Here is a 27,009-nt window from a genome sequence, read left to right as displayed (position 1 = left end):
TTTTTTTTTTTTTTTTTTTTTTACTTTTGCATATTTGGTTGATTTTTCCTTATAGGGTATTTATTCATTTTTTTTCCTTCCTTTCTTTACATTTTTTCAGTTTCTATTTTCTTTTTTCCTTTTATAATCCCTTATAATAGGTTTTGAATGATATTTTTCAATTTAAGAGAAGAGCATTTTTTTAGTGAATTAATGTTTCTCTTAGAAATTAGAATAAATTTTGCATTGGATTTTGTTCATTTAAAATCTTTTAATAACGAGCGAACAAAGTGAAAAAAGAACAAACAATGAACAAAGTTTTTTAAGATAAAAAAAAACATTTATTTTGGATTGTAAGGAATCTTTCAGTTTAGAAAATATTAAAAAAACATTTAATAATACAATGCAATTCTAATGGCTTTGAACAGTGTAATTAAAATTCTTATTTATCTTCATCAAGTGTTTAGTTACAATTTATTTTATTCACAAATTACACATTTGTTTCATTTATTATCCTGTTTTTTACTAAATTTATAAATACAAGTGACAATTTATAATTTTTTTTTACAATATAAATTAATATGAAACTTGTTTTTGAAAATTATTAAAAGAACACTATTTTACCTTTTAAGTTCATTTTTTATGGTTTATAAAGGCTCTTTTTGCACTTTTTAATGGAACTTGTTACAAACTTTAAGGTTATTAACATTGTAGCTCCGTTGCTGTTTAAAATTTTAAATGGCCATCTGGCTTCTGAAAGTTTCTTCTTTATATTATCTTCTTTTATCTTTCTTCTTTATATATATATATATCTTATTTATTTTACAACAAAATTAAACGTTTCTTTCTTCATACTTTTAAGTTATCTGGGTATATAGCTTTGCATACAAAACAAATCATTCATCTAACGTTACAACATGACAAAACACATTTTAAAATAATTCAGCTTCTATACAACATCATCCTTTTGTAACATTTCTGTCCAACTAATTTTGCATACTCCTGTACTATTTCTTCGTCTTCATTGACGCCCAACTTTCCTATGCGATATAAACTATATAACATCTTTTTCGATTTGTATAATATAATAACATCTTTCAGAACAACTTTTCCATCACAATCCTCTGAAACAAAAAGATATAAAAATTATTGCATACAATAATGTTAATTTATATATCATTTACAATAATAATAAGCAAAAAGGAAAATTCTTTAAAAAATTTATTTTTACTATTACAAAAAAAAAGCTATGCTGACATTGTAACATTCTGCTTTAAATACTTATGGTCAAACCTCGATACACTGTCACAGCATTTTTTGCTTTCCTGTATGTATCAGCTTGTTAAACTGAACCTATTACAAATGCTATTTTTTTAATATTAATTTATATCTCTTTTAAAGCTAGCTGATTTTCGCATCTATCTTTAAGAAATTCTACTGACATTAAAAATTAAATATTGAAGTTTACATTTTGAGAAGAAAAAAGTCACTCCTGATGCTAATGATGAATAATTATTTACAGTTTGGTAAAAACACGTCAAGCGTCAAGTTATATGTTTATGCGTCAGTTGAAAAAAAATTTAAAACGGGTGTTGTAATGTTGGTTGAAAAATTGATTGCAGAAACTGAAGAAGAGCAAATTGATATTAAAGAAGACAGAGAAAAAAGACCTGAAACAGTGCTATTGAAAAATGGGAGATTTTCTGTATTCGCACTAATTTACAGAAAAGCAACAACAAAGTGTAACAAATGTTTAAAATGTATTATTTGTATTGTGGAGAAAAGAGTGTGTTCAAACAAAATTTCTCTTTTAAATAAATAAATATGTTTACTACCTTTTTTTACATCAAAAATATTTGTGCACTAAATAGATAATTTTTCAATTTAAAATTTTTTATTCTTATTGTAAATTGATTAATTACTTCTTCATTACTTTAAATACTTTTTCAAATTATTATTTTATAACTTTACATTAACCTCATTTATCATTTTCTCGTATATACCATTTGCAACTATTAGTCAAATTATTATTTTATAATTATTTTTCAAATTATTATTTTATAATTTTACATTAACCTCATTTACCATTTTCTCATATGTACCATTTGCAACTATTAGTCCCACAAGTAACGATTGACTAAAGTTCTACTGTATCAACAAATTATTTTTATTTTCTTTTTAAATATTTTTTATTTTTTGCTTAAAGGAGTTAAAAATTACTTTTTGTAATTTGTAATCCACTTATCTTTTCAATGCATGAAAACGTAAAAAATTATATATTTTCAGAAAATTTTGTTTCATTGTCACTAATTTGCAGAATAAATCTCTTTTATTTTTAGGAAAAGATTCTTATTCTACTATTAGTGGAATTATCATTTATTAAAATCATATAATATTAAAATAGAGCATTTTATAATGGAATAAATAATAGTGCACTCAATTATATTATAATGCATACTAATAATGCATTAAAATTATATAATTGTTTCCTAACCACATTCTTGATGTAATTTGATAACATAAAAATTCATTTTTTAAAGTCAATAAAAGATATTGCATCTTTAAGGAGATTTCATATGTTACATTAATTTATGACGATGTTTAAGTACATAATAATAATTTTAAAACCAACTTCAACTACTTTTCAAAAAGAGAAAAAGTGTATCATGCAATGTTATAAAAATACTTAGGTCTCAAAAAGATTATAAGCAACTATGTAAAAATATCAAGTTTTTTTATTTTTAATTTTTTAACCAAAATTAAGATTTCTTCTGTTCAATAGAAAATGACAATTAACTCAAATTAACTCATTTGTTACAAATCTGAAATTTTTTTAATTATGACTGGATAAATTAAAATAATTGACTGGAATATTGCTAAGACAAATATTATTTTTTAACTAATGAAAGCTGTTTTCAAGATAACTTTAAAAATGTTGCAATGCATCAGCAATAAAGGACAAAAACTGGTTAACTAAATGTTCAATAATAATATTAAAAAAAGTATTAAGAAATATTTAGTACCCACATTGATGTTCCTATTGAATAGTTGTAAAAATGTGCATAAATTTAAGAATGCATGCTTAACGAACTTATTTATTAGTTGTATCTAGTATACGAAAACTCTTGCTACAAATTAAATTTTACAAAGATAACTCTAGCTTAGTGATGATAACATGGGAAAACTATTAATAGATAATAATAATCTTTATATAGAATATCAAAGATAAAAAAAATTACCAATTTTAGTGTCTTCTTCTAGACGACAGAATTTAGATTTATCTAACAATGGTTTACACTTTTCTATAGGGTGAAATGTGTAGGCTTCAGGACATAATAAATAAGAAGGAACATACTGACCCTGTTACAGAAAGAAAAGAATTATTAAAGTAAATTCTCAAAACTCTTAAAATATCAGATGCCAACTTGCTCTGGACAGCGAATAAATTTTTTCAAGTGGTAGTCTTTTAACACGTTGAATGTCACGCTAATTTTACATGGCTTGCCCGTCTGGACAAACTGTAATTAACTACAAACTAAAATTGCAAATATTGACAGATTTTGCTAGTTTTAAAAGGTTTAGCATGACATATATGAAAAAAGTGGTGAATTATATAATACTACAAATTGTTTAAAAATAGTGGTGGATAAAAATCTACTAAATTGAATTTATTAAACCAACAATCACAACAATTAAGTAAATTTTGAATAAATTTTCTGCAATCCCATAAAAAAGTGTAAATTCTACAGTTCTATATCATGTTATACGCTGTCAGCCAGCTGTTTTTCGCAGCCTATGTGAAAGGTCAGTGTCAGCAGCGGTGGCAAACGCAGCCAAAATGTAATTTCAGTGTCAGTCACTGGTAGTCGACACAGCCTAAATGTAATTTCAGTGTCAGCCACCGGTGGTTGACTAGGTCTAAATGTAATTTCAGTGTCAGTCACCGGTGGTTGATGCGGCCCAAATGGAAAGTTCAGTGTCAGCCACCGATGGGTGATGCGGTGCTCAACGTGTTAATATATGTTTCTTGGTTTAGTAAATTCGATTTATAGAATTTTTACTCACCACTACTTTGAAATAATTCAAAGGCTTGCGTGATACGACACTTTATTACAGTTAAGATAGTGGAGTCTTGTAAAAATAGGTAAATTGCTCGAAAATCTCAAAATTTTAGTTTGTAGGTCAGGGTTGGCAGGTTTTTGACATGTGACAGTTTTTGACAGTTTAAACCATGGTTTAAACCGTCACGTCAAAAACCTCACTGTCAAAAATGTCGAAAATATCAAAAACCTATATTCATATGTGAAATTTAATTAATACATAAAATTTATATATTTTTTAAAGGATAGTGTTTCTAAATATGTTCTAGAAAAAATAAATTTTAAATTTTGAAGAAACACTTATATTTTGAATAGTAACCAAAATCTTGTACTTTTGAAAACTCACATCTTTTGTAATATTATGTATTCATTTTCATGTGTTATTAAAACTCTCATCTTTTGTAATATTCTGTATTCATTTTCATGTGTTATTGAAAATCTGCAGTGATATTATTAAGAAATTTATATATAACCAAATTTAGTGTATAGTATAGATTATACTAAAAATTAGACATTTTTAAAGATAAACATTAGCAGTTATGTACATTAGACATCTTCTTTTAAAGAAAAATCTTTTTAATATTCTTTTAAATCTTCTTAATAATCTTTTTAACATAAGACAATACAAATTTAAGTGCTTTCTGTTAAATACACAGAGTAGTTAGTGTCGATTTACAGTATATTCAGCCTATTCATTTACTATGCTGAAAATTTAGTTTATCCAAATACTTGTGAATTTCATTTTGCTGAATACGATGTAGTTTTGTTGAATATCTAAATATTCAACTGTTGAATAATTACTTCTTGCTTTCAAGATACTATGCATTATTTGTATTCTTAATACAAGTGGAGAAAAAAAAATTAAGAGATAAAAATTGTTTTAAAATGATAAGTGTAATAATTATAAATAAATATAATAAACAATATGAATTATATTTATCATTATTCATAAATTTAACTACTTTTGAATTCAAATTAACATACTGGATAATAAAGATAATCGGTATAACATTATAAAAAAATTTTTATACACTTGTATCTTATATCAAGTTTGTATTTATACAACATAACTTGTAAGTTCCTTATAAATATTAGTTATATGTTCCTTATATGTCAAAAATGCATAGTAATAAACTTTTAATTTTCTTAAGTATCAAAAAGAAAAAAAATTTTTTTTTAAATATGAATATTTAAACAATTTTTGTGCAAAATTTTTCTGCACATGCATTTGAATATAAATTTCTAAGATTTTAAATCTGTTATTTTACCTTAATTTTAATAAAAAAATATTTTAAAACCTGCTGATTACCTATAGTATAATTAAATTTCAATATAATGCATGGCAACTGTTGGTAGTTTTGAAGTTAATAAATTTTCTTGGCAAACTTCAGTTTTTGACATTTTCGACAGGTTTTTGACGGTTTAAACCAGTATTATACCCCTGTCATGTCAAAAACCACTTTTTGACGTCAAAAACCCAACCCTGCTACCATTTTTAAAAATATTTTCTCTGGAGGAGTTGACATCTCTGAAATACCCATAGATAACATAAAAAAGCCATGGATAGATTCAATCACATAGTATAGACATAATTCAGGCTCTCTTTTATTTTAAGAACACATTAGGTATTACCTTATGTTCATGCAAGATGCCTAATAAAAGCATATTTTTTAAAGAAATTCAGTATATCTAGGAACTAGGGGAGTTATTTAAATGGTACTATCTGCAAAGTAAAAATAGTATACCCTGAATAATTTTCAATCTGATTAGATTTTCATGTATTACGAATCAATCATAATGATTTGAGGGCCTAACCTTAAATATGTTAATTAATTATTGCCTAACCTTTTTTTTTACGGATTTGGATTCCTGACCCTCAAATTATGGGAATGAGAAATATGGTTCCAATAGTTTCGTTAGAAGAGCGGTCGAAAATCTGGACCACTTACTGCTAATTTCAATTTTGCATATTTAGCCATATCTCAAAAACTTTTTAAGAACATTTAAACAATTTTGCATGCATTTATAAACCCGATTATCCGAACATAATTTCACCCAAAAAATAAATTTTAGTAGTTATTTATTATTTTACTTAATAACAGTCGAAAAAAATTTAAGGCACACAAATTTTTATATCAATTAAAAGAAAGTAATTTTGTATGACAAGATACAAAATGTGAATGAAATCAGTCTAATAGTTTATAAGGAAATAACTTTTAAATGTACAACTTTTCTAAAATTTGAAAACTCAGACTATATCACCCAAACAGCAGCTACTCTCTAGATTTTAAAAGTCAGAAATCCAAGTCCTCTAAAAAAGGCATGTTTATTCTGAGAAAGTACATGCCTGCGTCTGATTTCCTAACTTAATAAATTGCAGTTAGAAATTAACGTATTTCATGCCATCCCTTTAAACTCTTGTGACATTATTCATCACACACTCTTTTCCTCTACCTCTTTTATTTTACCCATTACTCAAGTAAGCACTTTTACTTTTTTTTTTTTAAACTATTAAGCAAAAAGCTAATCTTTTCATTTTAATATCTTCGGGTTTTGTGTTTTGAAACCTTTAAGAATTATAGAGCTGTAAACGTTAAGAGTATTGGAATATCTGTTTGATAAATTTCCAGTAAGTCCTTTTCTAGAATTATCTAAGATTCGTTCATAAATAGATGTGTTATTTGTTGGTTACATTAAATTTTGATATTGATGTAACGAAGAATCTTGGAAAAAATAACTGGAAAGTCTGTATGCCATATTTTGGATGAGAAATAATGCATATTTTATGCAGTTTTAGAGTCATTCTCAATTTGAATTTCCAAAATTGCACACCTTGTCAGAATTGCACACCTTTGCCTTTTTGGGCTCATTCTGATAACATCAATAAAATATGATAAAATAAAATGCCTTTAAATCACTTTTAATAGATCTCTATATTTCTGTTCTATTTTGAATTTGTGACATCAGCAATACTGCAACTATTAACCCTTATAAGTCAAGATCCAATGGCTAGATCAAAAAATTTTCAGGAAGTTTCTTTCTTTTACTCATGGTATGTGATATTATTATAAAGTTATTTCTTTGCTTTTGGACATCTAACATCCATACTTGTGAAGTTCATTATTAACATACCACAACATTCTTTTAATTGCTTCCAACATTCATAATTTTTTTCTAAATAATAAACTTCATTAATCTAATATTTATTTCAATCAATGTAATTTTTATCACAGACTAATCAGAAACATTATTTTGGACCTGTTTTACTTAACATCTTATAAAAAGGAATGTAATAACAACTTTAAATGCCTTCATACTGTCTATAGGAATGACAAATGGCAATGGCAATTATGAGAGATGTTAAATTCTCTTCATTACCAAGATGTTACAAATGTTTAGCAAATATATAATAAATGATTTTATTTTGTGAAATGAAATATATTAAGTTCTGTTTGCTAACGCAAACGTATCTCAAAGTGTTGAGCTACATGAGAAAAATTATTTATGAAAAGTCAATGCAACAATTTGACTTACCTTGTATCTCATTTTAATACAAGAATGTATATAGTAGCCCATGTAATAATATTGCAGATCATTATATTGTGCATTCAGCTGACGCGTCAATGATATTTCTCTGTAATATAATTTTTGAAAAATTAACAAAAATTTTGAATAATTATTCCTTTTCATTATAATACATTAATTCAGAGATGCCAACTGCTCTGGATACGCCAGAATAATAAATAAAAACGGTAAATAACAACTAAGTAAATTTTGCAAATATTTGGCAATTTTTGCTTGCTTTGTATGCGGTATAGTATGACATAAGTACTATAAAGTGGTGATTAATATAAGCCTACGAATTATTTATAAATAGTGGTGGATAAAAATCTACTAAATTGAATTTATTAAACTAAGAATCACAATTGATAAACTACCACTTTAAAATGTATATTTGCTGTCCGGAGCAAGTTGGCATCTCTGTTGATTAAATGTTTTTATAATTAAATTTCAAGAAGATATTTGTTAATGTTTTTTGTTTAGTATTTGAATTTTTTTGAAGTCACTCAAATACATAACAAAAACTAAAAGCATCTTTAATAAATATAAGAATTAATAAATATTTACATAAAAAACTTAGTAATAAGTAACAAAATAAAAATGAAAAATAACATCACTAAATAAGCAACATTTAAATAGATATCAACTAAAGAATTATGCTTATTATGAAAGCCTATAAACACATCTTTTGGGATGCAAAATTCTCTATCAAAAAAAAATAATATTAAAATAGTTATTCAAATACATTTATGTTGGTAGAATAGAACCGAACTTTCAACAAAACAAATCACCAACTTTTGTGCGTAAAAAACTCTTTTTTCAGTATTAAATGCAGAAGGAGAAAATAAAACTGATTCTAAGTGTCAAATTACATTGGTGCTTCTCCTTCAAATAATGTTTGGGCAGCTCTATTTAAAAACATCGATTTCAAATAAAACTCTTTTCTTGTACTGAAATTCTTTGTTTTATCTATCAATAGATAACCTTAATAAATGCGTATAGTAAAAATGGATAAAGAGATAGAGAATTTATCGTCTACTCAATATCTCAAATCTCTTTTCTTTATTTTTCTTCCTTTTCTTTCTTTCAACAATTCGATTTTTTTCCTTCTTTTTTTGAAGAACAATTCATTTTAAACATGTTTTGGACAGAAAATTTTCTTTAAACAAAACAAATATAGTTTATTTGCCCTGTAGTTCTCTTCAGAAAAAAGTTGTGTACTCCTATTTAATAATGTTTGTTTTTACAAAATGATCACCATCATAAAATGATTACCTTAAAGCAGAATATGTTCCAAGGGAAAGGAAACTATAGTCAGGATCATAATAAAAATACACAGATGAAACACTGTAAGGTAAGATGTCCAGCACTCCCACGGCTATTAATTTATCATCAAGCCAATACTGTTGATGGTATGAGCCATAAGTTTGTCCCACCAATGAAATTTCATCAAGTGACTAGAAAACAAACGTAAGATAAAAAGTCATACTTTTGGTTGAAAAAAAGTCAGCACTAATATAATAGTTAACATTGAATATAGAATTGCTCTAAAAAAGCAATTACTGCACAAATAAAACAGAAATACAATTACTTATTGGACCAATTGTATTCTGATTGTATATGTGCAATTATTTATTAGACCTACAGCTGTTTTGCTGCTATAATCAAGTATCATCATCTCTGCCTCTGTATTCATTACATACCTTAACAGTGTTAAGACAGCTGTATACCTCAAATTAATGTGTAATAATTATGTTGCTTACTAATCAAATTAATCCAAACTAAACTTTAAAAACAAAAATTTCTAATGAAGCGCTTAGAGGAAGAACTAAGGCTTCCCGCTAGCAGCCATTGCTTTCCTCAATGAAATAGATACCATACAAAAACAAATTGAAAATTTGTAAGCTACAAATCTGCTGGTATCGAATCATCCACCATGTGGTTGCCCCCTTTTATGTGGTGGACGCTAGACGACGGGGACTTGAACAGAGAGAGGACCACTCGTCTGGTCAGCAGAGGGGGAGATAAGGAGAGATAGATTTATGAGGAATTAGAATGCAGAACGCCATTTCTTAATAATTTGTTCTTGAGGAATATAACATTTCTTTCAATTTGTTTTTGTGGGATATCTATTTCATTGAGGGACGAAAAAAACTACTATCGGGAAGTCTAAGGAGCATTTTCAAAAAAAATTGCAAGTTATTGGGGAAAGTTTTTATTTTAGCTTTATTTAAATAAAAAACATTCATTTATATTGCTAACTATATTCATACCAAAGATACTCAGATCACTCTCACTGCCAGTTAACCTTTCTGCAGTCGGGCAGATCCAATGAATAAAGACCACCTTTATCGATATGCACCACTTCACACATATGTTAAAGGGGTGCTTGATTGAAACAGAAGAAAACTTTTGAAGCAATAACTTTGATTACTTCTCTGATATGTTTTAGTATTTATAATTGCCTAGACATTGGAAATTTCAAAATATAAAAAAATACAACTGGTATCAAAAATCCAGGAAGAATCCTCAGAAATAAACAAAAAAAAAGTATATACCTCCAAAGGTGTTTCAATGAGGAAATTTTCAAAGGACTCAACGGCACACTCCTCTTCAGTATCGTTATGTATAGCCATTTGATATTTTACATAAAGAGAGTAAGATTCTTTCTTAGTTTCAAGGAATTCCTTAGAATTGACATAAACAAACTTTACCTGAATAATTAAATGCAAGGCATAACTACACCACACTATAACTAATATTAGTATAAATTTTACTTTAAAATAATTAGTGTTTTAATTTTGAAAGGCAAGCTGATATTAGCTAACAACGGAAAACTTAATTTGTATTACAGGGCTTAGTGAATTAGAGAAGAAAAATTAAATGAGTAACGTCACCAAATATATAGCAATCTAAAATGATTTCTAAAATGTAGTAAGCCAAAGTACAACAGTAATCACAGGTGCAACTAATTCTCAATAAAAATAAATCCAGCAAAAGATACTCTGCAATCCAAGAGGGGAAATTGTATTAAATAAAACAGTAGTCCATCACAAGTTTTTTTTAAACAGAAATAAGTAAATTTGTAATCATAATAAAATTAAGATAATGAGCCAAAACAAGTCCAATAGAACAGTCAGTTATTCAACTAAGTGATTTTGAAGCTCTAGTCAAAATATAAAGCACAAACTTGAAATCATCTTTCTACATTAAGCAGCCAAGGAACATCAGACATATCAAGATAAAACTTCACTGGTAACTAACTGCAACTTTATTTTCCAAGATAAAACTACATAAGAAACTGGGCACAACTTTATTTTCCAAGATAAAACTTCATAAGAAACTAGGTACAACTTTATTTTCCAAGATAACACTTCATAAGAAACTAGGTACAATTATATTTCCCAAGATAAAACTTCATAAGAAACTAGGTACAACTTTATTTATCCAGCAAAAATTCCATCAAAAAGAAGCTGCAAGGTATAAATAAGATAAAACCAGAAACCAACTACAACTCTATTGATAAAAAAAAAATCATTGAAGTGATTGCAATTTAGTTACTAAGTCCAACAAATTTGAAGGAATATTCACATAAAAGTAATATCAAGAAAGAAAAGAAACAAAAATAAAAATCTATTCAACAATAAAAAAGAAAAGAATCAACAATAAAACACTAGAAATGATTTTAAAAAAATTATTCAACTATGATTTTAAAAAAAAACTACATTTGTACATCTCTATAGATGTGTAAACATAAATCACTACCTATCAAGATTTGAATTTCTCAAACATCATTAAACTTCTAGTATTGTAATCAAATCACTTCATCAAGCTCAAAAGCATCTGGAATAACTTGGTAAGGACATTAAATGTACACAATAATGATATATGTCCATGATTTGTAATCTTTACCTGAAATGGATTGTTCACCAAAAAACGAGTGTACTGTTTGGTTGAGCACTTTTCAGCTGGATCTCGATGAATTTCCATCTGATATTTTTTATAAATATTGTAAGACTCCTCAAAAGTTTGACAAAAGAGAGAATTTTCTAAACTTGAGGGTACCAAGCGAAGCTGAAAGCAAAATCAAATTGCCTTTCAAGAAAAAAAATTGCACATAATTGCAGTAATAAAATAATAGTGACATTGAATTAAAAAAAACATGCATACATAAATTTATAAGGCACATAAATTAATCTAGTTTAGTTTTATTGCAAACAAAATCTTAGCATGCACATTACTATTTATAGTATTTAAATTAGAGCAAAAATATATCTTTTAAAAGAATTAATTAACAATTAAATCGTCTTGAAATGTTTACTAAACTTTTGATTACTTAATTAATGTCAAATATAAAAAGTGGAATGATTAAGACGTTAAAAAGCGAATATAATAAATACCAAGATTTCAATTTAATTATCTAAATATATTTAATACAGCTAATAAACAAATTCAATCTACACAAAAGCTTCTAAATAAATAAAAAAAATCACAAAAGAAAATATTTATTATTTACTTTACACTAATTAGCCAACTTAGGTGTTTAGCAGAAAAATGAAATGTAATAAAATAATTTGTTCAGAGCACAAGAAGTGAAAAAATTGACATATTTTCAATAAATGCCATACTTAATAATTAATATAGAATGGTAAATAAAAAGACACATAATAACTCAAAAATAAACAGACCTTGTTGTAACCAATTGATTATTAACAGTTTACTTACATTATAATATGAAAATTGGTAAACTCTACTCAAAATTAAATTGTAGTCAATTGAAAAGTACTAATTTTTTTCATAGAATGTAAAACCAAATTTATTCATTTTCCTTTTTAAAACTTGGTTTATTACACATTTAATCAGTTAATAATTTATAAACAAATACCGAACTATCATAATAACTATTTCCAACAATGATGTCAATTCTTTAAAAAGTAGTTTATTTCCTTTTTTTTTTTTTTTTCTTTTTTAAAGAATTTTGATGCAGTGAACCACCGTTTATAGTGAATTTATGGTATGATCATTATAACTGAGTTCAACTGTAATTTTCTTCTCAAATCAAAGTACCCTTTCCTTTTTAAGCCTACCATCTGGCTGTACTTGTAGATTAGAAAAAGAAAAATTTTAATAACGATAAAATAAACGATCATTAATCACAAACTAATTAATATTCAGCAAAAATAAAGTGGTATGGGCACTGACAGGTTTTATATTCTTATAGATCTGGGATTCAGAAGAGCATAGATTATTTGATCTGCTCATATTTAAACTATTAGCTGCACCTACTTGTTCTTCTTCTTCTAAGACTCTGCAGCCTGTGGCAGGCCAAGGCTTCTTACTTCATTTTCCAATATCTGGTATTATCTAAAACAAAGCTTCCCCAGTTTCCCTCAATGGAGGTCTTTAAGACACTTTCAATTGAATCAAGCATCCTATGTAAGGGTATTTCAAGTTATTTTTATATTCCATAGGATTTGTAAGTGTGAACCTTGTAACTAGATTTGAGTCATGCGTTTGAAATGAATATCCTAGCCATCTTTATGAGTTTCACAATAATGGTCAACACAATAAAGTTGTCTGTGTTTTTTGGTAAATTTCATAACTATACAGCATTCTTACAAACTGCACCAAATATTTAGCATTCAAACATTATTTCAAAAGTCTATTTTCAATAGTTTAGGTGATTACCTAACATTCATAGCCATGTAGAAATAGTTTATTTTCAATACTAATTTTAGCATTAAGACTGATATATCAAGATTTCACCCTAGCTTTATTGTCATAATAGCACCTATTTGCCGAAGAGAATCTATGGTTAATTTCTATGATCAAATCATCACTGTAAATTACTATAGATCCAAAATAACTCATAATCCACACAGCACTATATTTAAGATAATAATACATGAAGTACCTATTACAGATGTAATGACACAACCTTACAACACTACAGACAGAAACTTAAAAGCTTGAGATCTTGCAAAATACAATAACTGATTTTGGGTGAACTGAGAATCGGTTTGAAATCATTCCTCAATATCAACATACATATTTTTTGAAATCATGCAACATATTAGTTTCAAATTAGTAAAATAATATTTTAAAGGTAAAGCTTTAAATTAAATTAATGTTGTAAAATAGTTAGGATTTGTAATAATATATTGAAACGTAAGTCATGTTATTATTGTTTTTACATTAATTAATCTTTATCTTCCAAGTGATAAAAGAATCTCTGGTGAAAATTTCCCATCTTTCAAGTTTAGTTTTACCATTTTCCTGATTAAAGAATCTTTGGAGAAAATTTTCTTCCCCATTAAGGTTTAGCCTCAGCCTAATTAAAAAATCTCAGGAAGAAGCTTTCTACCTTTCAAGTTTAATTTTATCCTCCCCCTGATTAAAAAATCTTAAGAGAAACTTTCCTACCTCTCGAGTTTAGTTTTATCCTCATCACGATTAAAAAAACTTGGGAGAATTTTTTTCACAAATTCTTGCCTTCCTTGTGATTAAAGTACAAGGCATCTACTACATTTTAGATTTTCAAATTCATGACTTTCCATGACTAATTCCAAGAACTTTTCATGACTTAACGAAGTTATTATTTTTTCCCAACAAAAGTAGAACAATAAATTTAAAAAGCATTATAACATTAATTGAAATGATAGTATAACCAAAATAGTTATACTTTGCATCTTCATATTTATAGATTTTAAATTTAAAAAACAGAGAAGAGGAAGAGTTGAAACAATAAAATATGTGAAAAAAAATACAGAGGCAAATAATTTCTTTTCTTTCTTGCAGAATTTTCTTTTCTCATTTTGGAATAAAAAATGCTCGCCAATAACTGGCTTGCTTCAGCTGGAATTTTAAATTGATAAAGTAAAAAAAAATAAACATTAATAAAAATTCTGAAATCACAGAAGTTAAAAAGATAATTCGCTCTATAAATGATGTTTTTTCTTTCTTTTTTTGAAAGAACACCATAATTTTTAAAGAACATGATAAAAACATTTTATATTTTAATAAAACATGACTGTGAGTAGGGATTTTGTTACAAATTCAGATATTTGAAACACCATGAAATTAGGGGGTGGGGTAAAATCCTTTTTGAAAATTCAACGACCTATTTCCATGATTTTTGAAGAAAAAAATAGTTAAAATCATGACATTTCATAACAAATTTTGTTCAATACTGAAATTCATGACTTTCCATGATTCTTCATGACTTTCCAGGTGCACGGATACCCTGAAAGTATCTTAAGAGAAAATTTTTAACTTCAAGTTTTATCTTAACTTATTTGCATTTAAGGAATATTTGGGGTACAATTTCTTCATCTTGTATTTAGTTTTATCCTCCTCATGATAAAAGAAAATTACTGCTGAGTCAGAGAAATTCAAGCATGAAAGCATTGACTCAAATAGTTTTGAACATAGAATTTGGGGTAATCAAAGAGAAATGTAATATTTAAAAAGATAACATAAGGCACAAACAAATTTAATTACTCAGAATTCTAGAAAAAATAATACTGTATAAACAAATGTAACAAATAAAACTATAAACAAAAAATTCTCTTTTGAATAACGGAAGAAATAAAAAAATCTTAAAAGATAAAATATTTTTATATAGAGGACAGTCCTGACCTCTAGTTTATGAGCTGGATCGGAGATATGTGGTTCTGATAGGAACTCTTCAAGACTCTTTGGCTGGTTTGGTGTTTTCTACAAATAAAATTTAAAAAAATTCTTATAAAAGACCAACAACAAACAGATTAAAAGACCCAAAGAAATAAATTATGTATTTATAATCAAATCTACATGTTTATTGTATTTATATTGAATATAAATACAATAAACATACAGAATGCATATAAAATAACATGTGGTGTATAAAGTATAATAATATATAATGCATTGAAAACATAGAACATAGAAAAATCTGTATTCATATCTGTATTCATTTATCAGCATACATATGACTGGGGTGCCAAATTTTCTTTTATGTGTTACTTTTGTTACTAAGTTGCTTTTTTAAGAAATTTAAACTATATTTTCTGCGTAAAATGCATTGTTTATATTTGCCAGTACGTCATGTTATTTTACACGCACTCTGTAACAACAGTTTTAAAAAAATTACAGCCACATAAAAACCAGGCCTTATAAAAAATATTTAAAAATAAGAGGTTATTTTTTTTAACAAAACATGAAAACAGAGAAAATTTGAAGAAAAAAAAATACTACAATATAAAGAAATGTGAAAAGAAAGAAAATGTAAAAACTCTTCTTTCCTCTCTCTTTATTAATTTGTTGAGGATGATTAACTTGCTGGTGCTTATAGAAATACACCTTTTTGTTTTAATATCTCTATCATGGACATACTATGCAAAGAAAAATGCAGGTCAAAATCAAAAATGGTGAAGTATGCAGAAGTATGGTGAAAATGCTAGGAGTTGTATGGTCTGCTGAGTTCTACTTAGGAAACCAGAATTCTTCTACCCAAGTTTAAAAATAAGTTAAAAAGTTTGTCAGCAGATACTATTTTTGTTCTGTTAATTGAGGAAAACTACAAAACCATGTTTTCAAAATAATCATAATTTGCTGTAACAATGTGTAGTCCAGGCACAAAATTATCAAACAGCTGTGCTAATATTTCCATTAAAATTATCTGACATAAGGCAGATTATAATTTTTCATAGTTTTTCCAGACAGTGGAGCAATCTTTTGACAAACTTTATAACTAATTTTGAAATTTGGTGAAATAAAACCTCAGTTTTATATGCAAAATGCAGTAAATCATGCAATTTTTTAATTTCATTTTTTTTTTTTTTTTTAATTGACAATTCAAATCATTGGGCATTTTTGGGACACACGAGAATATACAATTTAAAAGGGAAACATCCTTTTAATTAAAAATTATTTATGACAGCCACTCAAAGTTCAACAAGTATGAATCAATTAAATTGCAAATTATATTGAATTTCATTATCTATTTAATGATATAACGTTTAATTTAATGAACTAAATAGAAAAAAAAGGACATTTTTATAATTTTCAAAAAAATTATTCAAGAGGTTAGAATTGATAGATAAATCACCAAATCATGAAATGTAAATAACCAAAATCTATAAACAGTTTTTTTTATTACATTAACTTAAAATTTTAAAATTACTAAATACACTTTAAAAAAAGAAGGCCAAAATAACCTTAACTGATGCAGCAGCTAAATCAGGTTGTATTCCTTTTTTTAGCAATTTCTGAAGTTTCTTTTCACGTCGTAAGACCTTGGCTTTTTGACATTTAGGACGATTACTATTTTCATTACCTGCAAAAATTAAAAATAGTTAGAGATATTCGAATAAAGATTTGAATTTATAAATTACTGGTACTAAATATTTATATATATATAATATCAGTAATTCATATTACGTCTTTGATTCAATAATTTTGCAAATTATCAATTTAAAAAATATCTTAAAATAATCACAAAAAAAGATCATATTAAAAATAGGATTGTCTTGATAAATAATAATAGAACAGAACAGAAATAAAAAATTTCCTAACAAAAAGAAACCGATATTAACTTTAAAATTGGAATAAATTAATTTTTAAGCTCAAACTTTTTTCAAGCTTGTAGCAACAAAATTTTAATAAAGTTATGATATTAATTACAGAGAAATATAAACTGTTTAGATCTGCAAGAAAATTAGAAATAATTAACACATAATCTTTGTTTACATTGGAGGAAAAGTATTTAATGTTTAAATATAAATCTAACAGAGAAGATACTAAATCACTGAGGATAAATTTGCTTTTTTTTTTTAAATATATATATTTATTTATTTATTTAAAAAAAAAAATTTATCCTCAGTGATTTAGTTTCTTCTCTCTTAGATTTATACCTAGTGGTAATTTAACTAAAATAAAAACTTTGAAAAATAATTTTTTTTTCATTCGGTAGAAAATAAATAACAAACTCCTTAATTAGCCAATTTAAAAGAAATTAAGATTTTTAACACCCATGAAAAATAAAATTTGCCAATTATTCTTGTACTAAAACAATATATAAGTTTTGAACTGATGGTTTAAACTTAAAAAAAAATTTTTAATGCAAAGCAAAATCTATGAGGGGGAAAAAACTTACTTTATAGGATTAACAAGTATAATAAAAACTCTACATAATAATAAAAATTAAAGTTTAAAAGCATTAACAAGTATCATTTTGAAATTAACAGCTTTATGAAAAGTCAGTGATACACATTATCATATGAAAGTTAATATGCTGCATTTAAGAATACTTGATTTACCATAATGATGTTTAAAGCTATAATAATACAAGAAAAATAAAATGAAAAATTTTCGATTTTGAATGTTTTCATATTCAAAAAGCACATAACCCAACTTGAAACATGATTTTTTTAGTAAAACAAGTGCAGAAAATAAGTGGCAATTTTGTCAATTTATATTGATTTATGCCAAGCCATTTATTTTCTTCGTACAACAAACAATATGAATTTCAAAAGTAATTAATTATCATACATGCAATCATAGATATAGATAGGCACATTATCTATATTCTGTAATTGTATATTATAAACAATCCCATTTCATGCGTTAAAAATGAAAAGGAAATACAAAAATTGCTTGTATTTCTAATACTAAAAAAAATTTTCAGATGTTCATGTTTTTTTTTTAAAGTTAAAGTTATATTGGCAATTCTAAATACCATCTAACAGAAAAATGTTGAATGTTAAAAAGAAAGTACTACTGGTAAATAAAAATAATTCACTAGTAGTCTACATATAATTCTGAGAAAAAAATTACGAAACTATATAACGACTCTTTTATTAAATTTTAAAAATAAACAAACAAATAAAATTGGAAATGTCCAAATGAAAAGTAACAAGCTTTTTATGTGCAGTCAAAACTAAAACAATTACATTGAAAGAGAGTTTCATGAATGAATATTATCAGTAAAATATATTTGTGGAGCATACAACAAAGTTGAACAAAAAGGTACAATACATATAGGCAGAATAGAGGGAAGGTGGCCCTTTAAAACATGAACCATAATTCTTTTATTGGTCAACTCAAACTGATTTTAACCTTTTAATAACAAAATTCATAAATATGAATATATTTACAATAATTTTTTTGAAATTCACATTTTAATATTTTATTTTATTACACTTACAAGCCAATAATTGAATCAGACAATAAAAATTATTAGTGATGAGTTGTGTCAAACGATTTTTTTCTGTTATTTTAGTTACTGAACTTCACAGACAATCCCAAATTATTTCTTTTATTTTATTTGAATGGTAAAAATTTTGCAAACTTCTAAAAGAGACAATGTTATTAATAAAGACTTTTAAAAAATTACATTTAGGCTTGTTCTAGATTCTTATTTTTAGAGATAAATAAGACGTAGACAATCCTAAATTATTTTTTTTATTTTATTTGAATGGTAAAAATTTTGCAAACTTCTAAAAGAGACAATGTAATTAATAAAGACTTTTAAAAAATTACATTTAGGCTTGTTCTAGATTCTTATTTTTAGAGAAAGATTCAGAATAGATATACGTCTAGCAAAAACCAGAAATTTGGAAAACACAATCTCTGATTAATCTGAAAAACAAAGAAAAAAACATAATTTAAAACTTACATTTATTAACAATTGAAGGAGACCCCGAAGAAGAAAAACTAGATTTTGGTAATTGGACATCTGCAGATGATGTTTCGTCACTTTTCAGATTAGAATCAGATTCTGAGATTATAATATAATACTATAACAATTAGAGATAAAAATATATTAATACAGTTGAACCTGTTTATCTCAAAAACCTTTATATCTTGAAATTTCTAAAATTCCCTACATTTACTGTCTAAAATCAATGCATTTTCCATGTTTATGTCGAATTTTTTTCTTCTTCAAAACCTCCATTTCTCGAATTTCTAATAAGCACAAATGTCAAAACTTTCTTTATCAGTAGAACTTGTAGACAGAGATGAATTTCGTGAATCCACAGGAAGTATGGATGAACAGGTTGGGGGTGTTTCTTGGAATTTCAATCACTTTCCCTGCACTTCCTTAACTAGAAAGAAATACAATGATTCTTGCAGTAAGTGAGGGGTTAACGAGTAGTGACCATCCGGGGTACATAGATAAGAAAGCTAAGAATAGAAATTCATTTTGATCTCAAAATTGCAACTAATGGATCAAAGGATAATTAAGAGTTTTAAAGTGATCTAAAGAAAACAGTTGGTACGCAAACTTGTAGATGCCAACAATGAAAAAAGTTAGATGCAATCAGAATTACTGTTTTGTCTGGAGAAATGTGTCTCTAAAAACTATCCAAAATGGTTTTAAAAAGAACTGTGAAGATGATGAATAAGAGGTTGTAGGCATCAGTAAAGAAGAAAATGTCAACGATGGAAATGCAGTGACAGATTTGCCAGAATGGAACGCAATAAAATCTGGATTTAATGTTGACATTAATTTTGAAGATTTTTACAAGTGGACAACAGCCTGGCAACATGCAGAGCATTGACAGATGCAGAAATCATAGATAATGTCAAAGGAATATTGGATGAAGAGGAAGAAGCTGAAGATCATATTGATGAATCAAAAGTGAATGCAAAAGAAGTAGAAAAAGCTGCAGAATTCTTATAAACTACTGTTGAATTCCAGGAAAATGTAGGCTATGAGGAATTTGCAATCTTTCTAACCTCAAAAGAATAATCAAAACAAATAAGGTTATCAGTCAAAAATCTTAGAAAAATTATTTTCAGTGTTAAATGTATGTTAAAAAACGGTTATGTGAATAGATGAAGTATAATTAATTTAAAGAAATGTCTATATTTTGTTACTAAAAACAATTAACGCACTTTTAATAGAATTTCTTAATTAAATTTAATTTTTTATAGCACCTGTATAACTCGAATCCTCTTTATCTTGAATTTTTCGCATTTCCCGTGAGATTCGAGATAAACAGGTTCGACTGTATATTCAATGGTTTTCACACAATAACATATCTGTTAGTCATTGCAATGACCACTTACAATTGCTTATAATAATATAACAGTGATTCATGAAAGAACATCAATCACACATAAATACTGACAAGATACATATGAATCACTGTTCAGATTTTCACAAATTACGAAAAGCCTTCTGAAAAAATTAAATCAACAAGTATAGCTTTTATAAGATTTGATTTATCTTGAAAGACCTTATACTAATATTACTTTTCATATATTATTTATACAATGTTGGAACAATTTGAAATATAGACTTTTTTCTAACACTTTTGAAAGAAAAAACATGTATATGAACATTCATATACTTTTTCCGACAACTTCAAAAAATCATTTTCTATGGAAAATCCTGCATCAACATTAAACTATCCATTCAACATTAAATCATCCATTTAATAATTCACTGATATCCTTTTAAATCAAAGCCTACAATAGCTAAGTTCAATTACATATAAACTCATAATGTATGTAAAACTCTTTCAGAACTTTATAAACTTAGATTTTCACAAAGTACAAATAGCCTTCTACAAAAATTAAAATTAAATCAAAAAACTTAGCTTTTATGAGATTTGATTTAGTTTGAGAGTTTTTATTGATGAAACTTCATAAAGCATAACAATTATTTTTCATATCATAATAAAATATAAGATTATCAAAATATTTATTTAATTACCACATTTTAAAAATTTCAAGTTACTGAAAGCTTTTAAATTCAAACACTTTTACTATTGTTGATAAAAATATATTTTTAATATGAGTAATTCTTAGTTATACGAGAAGGATATATGAGTTAAAATTAATTATATTAATTATTGCAAAATTGAAATAAACACACTACAATATGTATGCAGAACTAACAAATGTCTTTCTTTAAATGAGTTCATATATTTTAAAACATGTCTTTATAAACCTTATAATATAAAGTTGAAAAAATTTCATACATTATTTTTTTATGCACGGCCAAATGTTTTTATGCACATGCAAAAATCAAAATGGTGAAGGAAAATTCTCATTTTTGAAAAAGGGAAAATTAAGCACTTTTTAAAAACACCCAATGAAAAAAGCACCTTTAAGGGCTTTTAAAAAACGAAAATCAAAAATAAGCACCTTTAAACACTTTTTAAAAATGCTACGCACCCTGTATAATAAAAGTTAAAAAATATATATAATTATTTAACTATTAAAACTCACCCAATTCTGAGTATTCTATGTCTGTTGATTTAATATCTTCTATCCGTTTTAAATTTTCAGCACTGATATCTGGTGAAAATTCGACTCCATCCATTTCTCGTTGTTCGCTATTTTCAGATGAAGGTGACTGAGAACGCTGAAAGTTTCAATTAGAAAATATCACTCGAATCTAATACACTGCAGAAAATATTGAGAGAAATAATGCATAGAATGCACACATTAATACCTTTCCTTGATCTCCATAAGCGAGAAACCTGTGAACTTTTTTTAAAACTTTTTTCTGAGATTTTGTAAGAGTAAACTTTTTAGTTTCACATCTAAAATACAATTGGAAAATTTAATGACTGATTATACAATAAAAAAACACAGCACAACCATATGTTTTAATCTTATAGGATCAATAATTATAATTTTATATACTATGTACTTCATCTTTTTAAAATAATTAACAATTTCTCTTTACCTGATTGTATAAAGAGGACAGCAAGTTATATTCATAGTTGGTTTGTAACAATATTTCCCACTTCTGAAAAAAAGAAAGCAAAATCATTAAAATAAAATTTTAATGCAATTTAATTAAACTAAGTTTATAAAGTTAAAATTGATTTAAAAAAATTAAACCTAACCGTACACTTAGGGGAGAATAAAACACAGTAGATAAATTAGGAATCATTTGCTAATTTTAATGATAAATTGAGAATCAACCTATATGAAAAATTACTGATTATGCATTAATTGTTCAAAATAACAGGTTTTTCAATGCATAAATTTTAAGAGATTTTAATAAAGAATAATATTTGAAACTAGAAAAATGGATAACTATGTAACACATAATGAGGTAAAGTTGATCATCTTTAGATATAAATTTTTAATTTAAAATTGAAAGGTTTGTTGCATTTATAATTTTTATGTCAAGCTCTTTTACAATGAAGTTTGAGAAGAGTTCCCTTAACATAAATTGATTAATTAATTGCATCAGTACCCTGTTTTCAAAACAGTACATGTTCCAGATTTAGTATGAAATATGAATAAATTTAGTTAGAATATATACAATAGAATATTTTAATTTTCAATGAAAATAAAAAAAACAATCAAGAATATAAGCATTGTATTATTAATTGATAATGAAATTTTTTTGGAATGAAAAAGTCTTTGTGAAAAGAAAACTTAAGACAATTCTTATAAATAAAAATAAACATAAAAACAAATTATAAAACCATTTTCAATTAAGATTTTTAAAAAATTGCTATTAAACGAAAAACATTAATGCACAGCCTGTTTTGAGTCAGGGGGTCCTGAAAGTAAAGGCTTCATAATTTCATAACCAAAGGCAGGACAACATTAGTATTTTAACAATAGCATTATGGTCAGCATTGCGCGAGGCCATCTTTACTTACTAGGAACGCTGTATTCATTGATCAGAAGCTGGATTAGATTCCAGCCCCCACTGGGAATCGAACCCCTGTCCTACACAATGACAGTTCAATGCCTTAACCACCGGCAAAACTTTTTCATTCAGGCAAAAATTACTATTACAACACAGTAATACTTTGTAAAGCACACAAGTACTCAAAGTTTCCTAGTTAAGACTGGACAGCCCAGTTAAAGTTTCACCTTTACGTTGGCCAAAGGCCAACTCATTGTCTTCTGGCTGCTATTATGACTATCTAGCTTCACAATTGCCACCTGAGATCATTACGGTGAACAATACTAATTATGTTCACAAAAGCTGCAGTAACTAAGGGGATAAAGCGTTCCTTTCCCTAGTTCGAATCCCAGGGGAGGCTGATTGCTAGTTAATATCAATTCTGCTCCCGACTCAGACTGACCACAGTGGAGATGTAAAATATCCTCAGTGGTAGATTGATCATAGGTTAGAATTCCCTTGCTGTCGTGCTAACAATGAGAGGTTTTCGTTTTTTTTTTTTTCTCTTCATGTAAAACAAATGTGGGTTAGTTCCATCAAAAAGTCCTCCACAAAGGCTAGCTAGAACCAATGCTTGATCCAGGAATTTTCTTGTCTTCTGGGTTGGGTTCTGAATTACAAGGCTACAGAGTTGAAGGCTGATAGTCCTAAACTCAGAATTGGGTCGGTTGTTCAACGCTGGTTGTAAGATAAAATTATGTTTAATTAATACAAAAACATGTGAGCACCAGTTATACTGTTGTACCACGAAAGAATAACTACACAAAATACCCATTAAAGATTCATACAAATATTACCTTCTCCACCCTCGATCAATTAGATTCTGGTAGTCTGTTGTAGTTAAGGTGTGAGCCCACATTCCTAAGAATAAAATAAAAAAATTCTTAGAACTAATTATATTTGAAAATTTTTATTTCATATATTACAAATTAAATTTCAATATGAATATACTATTGAGATATGACTTCAAATTCCCTAACACCTTTTGAAATTATATAACAAAATGTTATAACTGTATTTTATTTACTTACCCGACTTGTTTTTAACTTATTACATTCTAAAAATTAACTAAAGTATAGAAACCTTACATTATGCTCTTCAAAAGGATAATGTGATTAAAAAGGATCTCAAGAAATTTAACATTTTCTTTATATAATATAAAGGAGTCTTAATTTTAAACTAGCTAAAAGTGCACTTAAAAGTTACTCTCATTCTCCTTTGACAATAATTCATGACCAAGATTTTTCTTTTATAATTATACTATTTCTTTTATAAGGCTTTCATATCTAAAATACTTTTGACTCGGAATAATCAAGCAACATGAACTTACATGTGCAGCTTATTCAAAGTTGGCTGTGGATAATGAGACTCTTGTGATTAATCTTATATTGCTTTATACTATTCTAAAATTAAAATACCCAAAAAAAAAACTTTTTTTAAACCTTATTGATTTTTTAATTCTTGAAGTAAAGGATACTATCTATAAATAATACTGGTAGAATATGATGGTGAGCAATAATGAAGGAAGTGAACTGAAAGAATATGATTTAATTGGTGGTTTAAAATACATCTATATGTAAAGTACTAAAAAATTAAAACATGACAATTTTGCTTGAAAAATTAAAATGCAATAATGTGTTTTAGTTTTAAACAAAAAATATAATAAAATAAAACTTTCAAAAAACAAACAATGAAGCTAGGTAACACAAGTCTAACTTTTTTTAAGCATATTACCAATGAAATTACATAGATATAAGATAATGTATTTAAACCTTATTACAATAAAGATATGTAATGTTTTACTACTGATTATGACAGTAAAACTTCATATATTTTAAACAATAAATCTTTGAATTGTATTAGATGGATAGGATAAATAACAAAATGAAGAAAAATAAAACTCTATCCAGTGCTTTAATTTGTAAATAAAAAAAAATATTTAATTATGAGAATTTAGATTTTGCATGAACAATAAAGAAAAGCAGTTACAACAATATACCTTAATGGCAATAAATACATTTTAAAATTCTTTTTTTAAATAGCAGCAATTAAAAACAAGATACTTTATGTTTGATCAGGATTCATATAGACATTAAAAAATTGGTAGAAAAATAATAAATCATTCTCTGCTTCAAAACTGTGGAAGATTTTTCATTACATAATCAAAACTATAATATGTCTGATTATGAGGTGATATTTATGCTCTTTTCACATTGTATGTCTATGTTGTTTACTCCCCCACAATGTTTACTCCTATTTCACTTGAATAAGGTTTTTTAACATTTCTATAATCATTAAAAAATTTTAATACAGTAGGGAACCGATTATCCGGAACGATCGGGACCATCGATATTCCGGATAACTGATTTTTCCGGTTTTCTGAATCGCTAAAAAAAGCCGTTTTAGTTATTGTTAAAACCAACTAAAGAAAAGAAAAATTGGAAATAATCTTAAAAAGAAGAAAAAACGATGAAGTAATACACTAATGATTATTACCAAAATGATGGTAAAGTAAACATCTTTCAAAAAAGAACGAAAAATCCTAAAATCTTATGAGGAAAAAAAAAAAATTTTTTTTAAAAGTAGCGGGAAAATTTATCGAATTTCGTTCCGGTTTTTTGGTTTTCCGGTTTTCTGATTTCCGGATAACGGGTTCTGTACTGTATATACATGAAATAAATAACTGGATGAGAAAGCTTGATCATTGACTTTTTATTTAGAAATGAAAATTGTTGTTGTTATTGTTGTTAGACTATAAAAAGTGGTCTATTTATGAAAAATATCTATGTGATAAAAATGCTAGTACATATTTATAATGGATATTTCTTTTGATTCACTTCAGCTTTAAGAAGGCAATGTGCTTTGACTTCTGAAACTAATGTGATTATTTTTATTATTAATATATGATAGACAGAACTATATTGTTAATTCTAAAAAATTTCTTAATATTAAATCACATGTACCACTTTATTTTTTCCATAAAAGAAAAGGTTTACCCTACTGAAAATATTCTCCATATAAATTATTTAACTTTGTAATTTTACATTATAGTTATATTACTTACAAAATTTATTAATTATTAGTGAAAGTTTCATTCGCGTTGGTTTAAAGATATGTTTGATTGATTTTCATTTAATATAATATTTTGTCAAATAATAATAATATTTTGTCAAATGTAGCCAACAGTGTGAAATTTACTTGTAATATAATCTAGCAAAATATAAAAATATTAATAATTAATAGCAATTTTTGTTATTAAACAACGGATATATAAATATGATATTAAAAAATTTTTGGTAGTAATTTTTTTTTATAATTTCAGAAGAAGAAAAAAAATATTTTATACATTTAATGTGCTTAGTAATCATGGACAATAATGATAGACAGTTTATATTTAGTATTTGTATCGTATACTTAGTATTTTGAAAAGTTGGGAAGAAATATGTGTTTTATTTTTTATATTTGTTCTTTTAATTCCTTCTTTCTTATTTTTCTGTTCAAAAATAACTTTATAAAATAATTTTAAGAAGCAATCAAGGCATGATTACCATTAGAATAAAATGTATTGCTAGATTTACAATAACCACAGGAATGACCTTCCTGGCCAGAAAAATATTCAACAATGCTCTGCATTATTAAAATAAAAATTCTCGGGAATCACTTAAATGAGATTTGACAGGTGGTCATAAATTTATATTTATTATCATAATATCGCCACGAAAC

The 27,009-nt window shown here is 26.3% G+C and overlaps 1 protein-coding gene across 3 annotated transcripts; it reads right to left on the bottom strand.

Moving 5' to 3' along the window:
- Positions 1 to 26,975, bottom strand: Ate1 (arginyltransferase 1). Of its 3 annotated transcripts, XM_043044786.3 has the most exons (14): positions 26,835 to 26,975; positions 24,084 to 24,147; positions 22,324 to 22,386; positions 22,087 to 22,177; positions 21,861 to 21,996; positions 19,297 to 19,398; positions 16,838 to 16,956; positions 15,279 to 15,356; positions 11,553 to 11,714; positions 10,199 to 10,354; positions 8,916 to 9,097; positions 7,614 to 7,713; positions 3,219 to 3,339; positions 1 to 1,103 (listed from the first exon to the last, which is right to left on the bottom strand). In XM_043044786.3, exons 1-14 carry the CDS (start codon positions 26,917 to 26,919, stop codon positions 922 to 924), a joined length of 1,641 nt encoding a protein of 546 aa, XP_042900720.1. In that variant the 5' UTR covers positions 26,920 to 26,975; the 3' UTR covers positions 1 to 921. The 3 variants fall into 3 exon arrangements, with proteins under 3 accessions (XP_042900720.1, XP_015924897.1, XP_015924898.1); XM_016069411.5 differs by lacking the exon at positions 10,199 to 10,354; XM_016069412.5 differs by lacking the exon at positions 11,553 to 11,714.
- Between the last annotated feature and the right edge of the window lie 34 nt (positions 26,976 to 27,009).

This window comes from Parasteatoda tepidariorum, chromosome 5 (genome assembly GCF_982258835.1).
Source record: "Parasteatoda tepidariorum strain Cologne lab strain chromosome 5, Ptep-v5.0, whole genome shotgun sequence".
Classification (NCBI taxonomy): Eukaryota; Metazoa; Arthropoda; class Arachnida; order Araneae; family Theridiidae; genus Parasteatoda; species Parasteatoda tepidariorum.
The sequence above is the reverse complement of the archived record's forward strand: the minus strand, read 5'-3'. Positions and strand labels throughout refer to the sequence as shown.

Bases quoted from the DNA above. Each gene is read 5' to 3' on its own strand.
- Ate1 (XM_043044786.3), bottom strand. From the start codon at position 26,919: ATGCAGAGCATTGTTGAATATTTTTCTGGCCAGGAAGGTCATTCCTGT. The intron at 19,399-21,860 runs GTGAGTTTTAAT...TTATAATCTCAG, and splicing joins CATAGAATACTCAGAATTGG to AATCTGATTCTAATCTGAAA. The intron at 10,355-11,552 runs GTAAAGATTACA...TTAATTATTCAG, and splicing joins TGGTGAACAATCCATTTCAG to GTAAAGTTTGTTTATGTCAA.